We start from the raw sequence: 7,868 nt of genomic DNA on the forward strand, positions 1-7,868 counted from the left end.
AAATTTTTTTATTTTATTTTTGTCTGTGTACCTTCAAATCAGATCTGAGTGGCACAGGAGGAGATTGCCCCTCCTTCTCCAGCAGAGCTTCTGGTAGATTTGAACCACGCACCTCTGGGATTGCAGTGCAGCTTCTTGCTCATTCCGTTTTAAGAGCTCTGATGGCTTGGTGGTTAAGGAGCTACGCTGCCAATCCAAAGGCAGACAGTTTGAATCCACCAACTGCTCTCATGGAGAAAGATGGGTAATCTCCTCCCATTTGATTTACTGCCTCTGAAAACTTGCTGGAGGGGTCAGCTATGAATTGGTTCTGACTCGAAGGCAGAAAATCAAGTTTATATATAGTATTTAAAACGGAATAGCTGTTGCTACATACAACAGGTGCCACTGAGTCAGAATCCACGCCTAGCTGACCCTCCAGCAGGTTTTCAGAGGCTGTAAACTGCACAGGAGGAGATTGCCCATCTTTCTTCTGTGGAGCAGCTGGTGGATTCGAACCCCATGCAGAGATGGCAGCACAACCCCTTACCCACTAGGCCACCAGAGCGCCCTGTCACACCCACAGACATGTGCTCTCTTACCTGCTTCTTGTCTCACACGCGCAGCAGGTTAGGAGCACATGCCAGCCAGACACACCCTGCTCTGTCTCAGATGCAGTTCCACCTGGGGGTGCATGGCTTCCTCGGTGGGTTTTTTAAAAATGGGTTGAGCGGGTGCCCTGGTTCATACATCAGCATCCTTGCACTGGACATTCCAGTTGCTTCCAGTCCTTTACTGGGGGCTCTGGGTGGTTCAGAGGCTCAACCCCCTCGGTGGCTAGACAGAAGGTTTAGAGTCCACCCTGAGGTGCCTCAGAAGAAAGGCCTGGTGATCAAGCTCCAGAACGTGAGCCACTGAGAACACTATGGGTCACAATCCTGCTGTGACACACTGAGTGGACTGGATGGGTAAGGGGACACCAGGGTGACAAACTATCTTCTACACGGGCCAGTTGTCACATGTACAAAAATATCAGAAGCAGGGGGATTGCTGAGTCACAGAGGTGAGAGCACAGGCTTTGAGATCATATGGACCTAGGTTCAAATCCTAGCCAGGCTGCACCAACACTGTTGTAGTGGGCTGCCCATATCTGACACACGCCTGTAATCCAAGTTCAAGAGAAGGAGAGGGCAGGGGAGGGGGACTGAGACAGAGCAGAAGAGGAGATTTTGTAGACAGAGGGTAAAGTATTTTTATAAGTATTACTAACGAGACAGAACACCAAGAATGTAGGAGAAAATGGGTAAAGCAGGAGGTGAACAGTTCTCAAACAACTGAAACAAACTGAAGCTCGACTTGGCTTCCCTGTGTCTTTATTGAAAATTGCCAGGGAGCAAATCACCAAGAGAATCCAATGCAAATGAAGCTAAGCTCTTTCTATTGGAAACCTTATGCTTGACTCAGGAGGGAGGGGTTAGCAAATACAATACAAGAATCCTGTAAACTTAAGGATTGCCTAGTGTCTACCCCTGTAAACATTTAAGAATTGCCTTAGTGCTTCAGGGTGAATTTCAGTTTGTATCAGCCTCCCTCACATCCTGAAGTAGCATTTGGTTCATTACAAATATTTAGTATGAAATTTGGCTTCCCATAGAGACAACTGTTGTCACCTGTACAGTTCTGGCCCTTTGCGTTCCTATAATGGCAGAGGACAGAGATGTGAGTCGTTGGTGGCCTCAGCTCCCTTAGTGGCCCGAGGAGAGATTGGCAGCCTGTGCTTGACACACGCCTTTTTAGTCCTAGCCTGTCAATCCATAATACCATAAAACCTGGGACGCTGTTGGCCAGCTGCCCGTCCCAGTGCTGTGGGGAAACTGGACATACGATAGCCCAGGGCTGAGTGCAGAGAGTTTCCAAGCCCTTGGACCCTGTGTCATTTCTCCCTGACACAAAGGATCCTTCAGGTGGACCAGACTCTGCATGGTTGTTCGTGTGGCTTTGAGCAAGTGATGGGTGTAAGCACTATACTGTAGTAGCCCTGATTATTAAAGAGAGAGAGAGACAGAGAGAGAGAGAGAGGAAGGAAGAAAGGAGGGAGGGAGGGAAGGAGGGGGAGAGACGGAGGGAGGGAGGAAAAAAGGAAAGGAAAGGAGAGGAAAGGAAAGGGAGAGAAGGATCCACGTTTCTCCTCTTGTTTTACATCTAATGATTTCCGTTTTCCAGTAGGTCCTCCCCGTCCGTCCGTCCGTCCGTCCATCCATCCATCCATCCATCCTCTCTCTCTTATCCACCCACCTACTTGTCCATCTATCCCACATACCCACTCATAGACTCATGCATTTACCAGGGACAATAGTCTGTGTCAAGCCAATCTGGGTGCCTGAGAAACTCGACAGCTCCTGCCCTCAGGAGCTTAAGTTTTTCAGGGTGGATATGACATGGCCATGGGTAACAATTGCAGGCAGGAGGAAGAGGGGCACTTTAGAAGCACAGGACTGAAGAGCCTCTTCACGGGGCTTGAGCTGCTTCCTGTGCGAATCTTTTTGTAAATTTCTAAACCTTTGTGTGTCCACAGGCCTGCGCCTACACGTTTGTTGTGTACGTGTGTCCAGGACTGTGTCTTCAGGTCCCTGTAGCCTGTAGAGTGTCCATACCGTCCTGTCGGTGAATCTGGTTGTGCGGCCCCAGGCTCTGCATGTGGACACTGCACTGAGCAGGCCCTGTCCTTGTCCCCTCCCAGGGAGGACCCATGGCGGGTGGCCAAGATGGTCAAGTCCTACCTGCAGCAGCACAACATCCCGCAGCGGGAGGTGGTGGACACCACCGGCCTCAACCAGTCCCACCTGTCCCAGCACCTCAACAAGGGCACCCCGATGAAGACGCAGAAGCGCGCCGCCCTGTACACCTGGTACGTCCGCAAGCAGCGAGAGGTGGCCCAGCGTAAGTAACATCCCCGCTGCGTCCTCCCTGGTGGGGCCTCGAGACTCTCGGGGTGGGGGCTGGAAGCGTCATCACCCCAGTACACACACAGGCAGACTGAACCATCAGCGGAATTCCACCTACATTTAGTACCTATCTGCACAATGCACTCTGGGAAAGCAGAGAAGGGCGGAAACTGAATATTCACAGATGGATCAACTGGGTCCTCCAAGAATATACTCTTTATAGGGAAGCAGAAGAGATGCGTATGATACAGTGAGACACATCCTATAATGGGATATTGAGTGGGTAAGGAGTTGCACAATCAACCCAAAGGCAGGCAGTTCAAATCCACCAGCTGCTCTGTGGAAGAAAGACAGGCAATCTCCTCCTGTGCAATTTATAGCTTCTGAAAACCCACCTATGCTCACCCAACTCAGCTATGAGTTGGTTCTGACTTGACACTTATGAGTTGAGTTGAATGACAGCAGTAACATGTTTTGCCATCAAGTCAGCCGTGGACTCATGTGTGACGGGACGGGACCACTGTGAGCTCTACTTAGGGTTCTCACGGGCTGTTTGGACGTGGATTGCCAGACCTTTCTTCCTACCCTTAGTCTGGAGTTTCTGGGGAAACCTATTCTGCTTCGCAGTGATACACAAGCCTCCACTGACTGAGGATGACCGCTGTCCCATTATTAACACAGATGACGCTTGTCCTGGTTAACAACCCAACAGCAGTATATTATTAAATAACAGCCACACTGGATTTGGACTTTTGTTTCCCCCTAACAGACTGTTCTAGGATCCCATCCAGCTACAGACATGTCACACACCTTATCTCTCACACACATTTTATCTCCTAGTTGTCATGTCTTCCTGGTTGTGATTTTTTTTTAGGTTTATTTGGGTTTTATGATCTTGATGGGGAAAGGTTTGTTGTTGGGGTTTTTTTTCAGTGTTTTTTTCTTTTATTTGTGTGTGTGTGTACCGTCAAATTGGATCTGACACTGGAATAGGAAGAAATTGCCCCTCCTTCTCCAGCAGAGCATCTGGTGGATTCGAACCACATACCTCTGGGACTGCAGTGCAACTTCTTGCCACTAGGCCACCAGAGTTCCCTCTTGTTGTTTTTTTAAAGATGAAAAATATTTTCATTATTTTAGGTCAAGCCATGTATCTTATAAGATACCTCCAGGTCTAGGTAAGCATAAACAATTGTTCCTATTTGGCATACTGCACAGCTGTTATCCCCATTTTACAGATGAGAAAATAGAGGCTCAAGGAAGGTAGAGTTTTTGTCTGGGGTCCCACAGAAACTTGGTGCAGAAACTTAAACAAGATGGTTCAGAACTTCACTTAATTTTCTTGACTTGAACATCAGGCTTAAAATGTGAGTGGAGTAGAGACTCTGGAACCCCAGATCTGCTACTTCCACTTCACGAGAAAGGTCTCCAAGGTCCAGCCCCTCTCCCAACCTGGGCCACACTGAGGGTGTGTCTGGCAGGACAAGACGGCATCACTAGGGGATGTTCATGCTGCGACTGCTGCATGTTGGCATCTGAGCCAAGCGTTCTTCTAAGTGCTGGCAAGAGTATCATGACAGAAATGGAAGTGGGGGCTTAGATGTGCCCACAGGTAACCTTGCCAAACCCTCAGAAGCATGCTGGGCTCGATGAGCTGGGCTAACACAGGGACTGTCACAGTGGGTGTAGGCGCAGCAGAGACTTGTGAGGACAGCGCAGGATCAGGCAGGGCTTCATGTGTTGTTCATAGTGGTGCTGTGAGTCAGAGCTGACCCGACCCGGGCACCTAACAACAGCAAATCCCTCTCCCCAGAGCACCTGGAGTGCCTCCGGCAGTCAGAGACAGCGAGGGCTCCCCTGCATCTGTACTTGAGCTGAGCCCCTCCCTCCACTCACATAAAGATGCCCTGGCACCCATCTGTCCTGTTCCCTCGGTGCCCTGCCTCAGGGGTAAGATGACAGACTAGTTCCAAGCGAAGTGGAACTAGCAGATCAGGGCTGCCTGAGTCGCTTCACTCCTCACCAACACTCACATTTTAAGCCTGATTTTCAAGTCAAGAAAACTAAGTGTAGTTCTGAATACTCTTGTTCACGTTTCTGCACTATTGTGTGACCCTAAAAAAAAAAATAAAAAAAAAATTCTACCTTCCCTGAGCCTCAGTTTCCTCATCTGTGAAATGGGGATAACAAGTGTGCAGTGTGCCAAACTGGAACAATTGTTTTGTTGGGAGCTCTGGTGGCCTAGTGGTGAGAAATTACACTATAATCCTGAAGGGACATGGTTTCAATCCACCAGCTGCTCTGCAGAAGAAAGATGGGCAATCTCCTCCGGGGCAATTAAACTGCCTTTGAAAATAGCTTGTGTGTTGCAATCCCAGAGGTACACGGTTCAAATCTACCAGATGTTCTGCTACAGAAGGAGAGGCAATCTCCTCCTGTACCACACAGATCTGATTTGATGGTACACACAAAAAAATAATCAATTTAAAAAAAAAAGGAAAGAAAATAGCTTGTGTCAGTTCTGACTCAACAGTAAGAACAACAGCAACAAGAGCCCCTTAGTGTGCAGTGGTTGATTAGTGATGTCTGCCTCAGGCACAGGTTAAAAGGACGGTGGTAAGTGTGCTGTGCATTTGTCCTCAGTGGATCTGATAAGGTCTAATTTTTGGCTGTAAGTTCCTCTGGCTCTGCACCCTGAGGACTGTGGAGTCGCTGATATGGGAAGGTGGGAGTGGCTCATGTCTGTCTCTGTTATGTCTGTGTCTGTCTGACATGTCTGGCTCACGTCAATCCTGCTCTGTCTGCAGAGTTCACCCATGCAGGCCAGGGTGGGCTGATTGAAGAGCCCACTGGCGATGAGCTGCCAACCAAGAAGGGGCGAAGGAATAGATTCAAGTGGGGGCCGGCATCCCAGCAGATCCTATTCCAGGCCTATGAGAGGCAGAAGAACCCTAGCAAGGAGGAGCGGGAGACACTAGTGGAGGAGTGCAACAGGTACACTGGCAGGCAGGTTAGCGGTTAGCAAGGCTGACTGGAGTCAGGGCTGAGAGAGAAGGGCGGAGCTCTGGTGGCACAGCCAACTAGCACAGTATAGCAAGTTATACTGAGCGTCTCCATTGGTTCAAATTCACCAGCAGTTCCACCAACGAAGAAGTTTATCTGTAAATGTTCATTAAAATTAATAAAATAAAAATTTTTAAAAAAACCAAATAAAACAACAAAACCAAAAAAATCCATCAGCAGTTTCATGGGAAGATGGGCAGACTCCTCTCTTCTCTTTAAGTTTTAAAGTCTTACTTTTCTGTTCCCCCCCCCAATATCAGTCCTGTTCTTTAACAATGGCATTTATGCAGTATGTCTTTTTGTGACTGTGATATTTCACTCAGCATAATGTCCTCCATGGCCACCCATTTTTGTATAATATTTCATGAGTTCTTTGTTTTTCAGTGCTGCATAATATTCCATTGTGTGAATATACCACAGCTTCTCTATCCACTTGTTTGTTGATGGGCACGTGGGTTGTTTCCAACTCTTTGCTATTGTGAACAAAGCAGCAATAAACATGGGTGTGCATATATCTGCTTGGATGGCAGTTATGGTTTCTTTAGGGAATATTCCCAGTGGTGGAATTGCTGGGTCAAATGGTATTTCCTTTTCCAACTTTTTGAGAAAATGCCATACTGCTGAGGGAGAGAACTGTATAAAAGGAATATATGATTAGGTATTATTGGCATGACAAGAGTCCAGAACAAGAGCTGCATAGTAAAGTGGTGGTGGTATTGAGGGGGGACTGTGTAACAATGAAAGAATTTTTTCTCCAAAGAAAAAAGTGAACTAGGGGAAAGGGAGACAGGGAGGAAAATGTGCAACAATGAATGAATGGAAATCCAAGTTCTTTATAAAAATTTAAAGTCCTAGAAGCCCAGTGGGAGGGTCAGTCTGAACTGACTGCATGACAGGGAGAGGGGTGGCTCTGGCTCCTTGGGGAGACTCCCCAGGCCTGGAGGGCTCCTGCTGATGGCTTAGTCAGACCTAGAGAACCAAAAGTATTGTTTCTGCTCAGTGTCTTGAATCTATTCCCATTCTTAGTGACCTCCACCAATGCCCCCTAGAAACTCCCTGAGGAGCTGTTCATCTCATTTCCTCTCCACTGTATAACCCTATGGCTATTTGATCACTTTATGAATGGAGACTGAGGTCAGAGAGGCTAAGTCAGTTGCCAAAAGTCACACAGCAGAATTGGGATTGGAACCCAGATCTACCAGCCCCAAACACTTGGATAGAGCCTGACTTCCTAGAACCCTCTCTTGACCCCCAGAGGCCGGCCTGTGGTGCTCACGGGTGCTCACGGTGCATTTCTGCAGGGCCGAGTGCATCCAGAGAGGTGTGTCTCCATCACAGGCACAGGGGCTCGGCTCCAATCTCGTCACCGAGGTGCGTGTCTACAACTGGTTTGCAAACCGGCGCAAAGAAGAAGCTTTCCGGCACAAGCTAGCCATGGACACATACAATGGGCCACCACCTGGGCCAGGCCCTGGCACTACGCTGCCTGCCCACAGCTCCCCTGGCCTGCCCCCACCTGCGCTCTCCCCCAGTAAAGTCCATGGTGAGTGTGATGTGGGCACAGGGATTGGGGAAGTTTGTAGACAGAACATGGAGGTGGGTGGGTGAGGTGGGGAGATCTACTCTAGTGATAGCAACTAATCAAATCTCTTGGTATTCTGGCTTGAGTTCATTCCACTCATCCACTCCACTCCATCCATTTTACTCCACACCATCCATTCCACCCACTCTGCTCCAGCCATCCCACTCACTCCGCTCCATCCATTCCACCCACTCCCTCCTTCCATTCCATATACTCCCTCCATCCATTCCACACACTCTGCTCCATCCATTCCACCCACTCCCTCCTTCCATTCCACTCACTCCCTCCTTCCATTCCAC

General features: G+C 48.7%; 1 protein-coding gene across 2 annotated transcripts in view; it reads left to right on the top strand.

Moving 5' to 3' along the window:
• HNF1A (HNF1 homeobox A) overlaps nucleotides 1-7,868 on the top strand; it is a 22,228-nt gene that overhangs the window by 9,009 nt on the left and 5,351 nt on the right. For both annotated transcript variants that reach the window (XM_006890440.1, XM_006890439.1), the window contains exons 2-4: nucleotides 2,720-2,919; nucleotides 5,732-5,918; nucleotides 7,289-7,530. In XM_006890440.1, coding sequence (XP_006890502.1) covers nucleotides 2,720-2,919; nucleotides 5,732-5,918; nucleotides 7,289-7,530 — 629 coding nt within the window. The remainder of the gene's footprint in view (nucleotides 1-2,719; nucleotides 2,920-5,731; nucleotides 5,919-7,288; nucleotides 7,531-7,868) is intronic.

This window comes from Elephantulus edwardii, unplaced genomic scaffold (genome assembly GCF_000299155.1).
Source record: "Elephantulus edwardii isolate Elephantulus edwardi_28Jun2011 unplaced genomic scaffold, EleEdw1.0 scaffold00089, whole genome shotgun sequence".
Taxonomy (NCBI): Eukaryota; Metazoa; Chordata; class Mammalia; order Macroscelidea; family Macroscelididae; genus Elephantulus; species Elephantulus edwardii.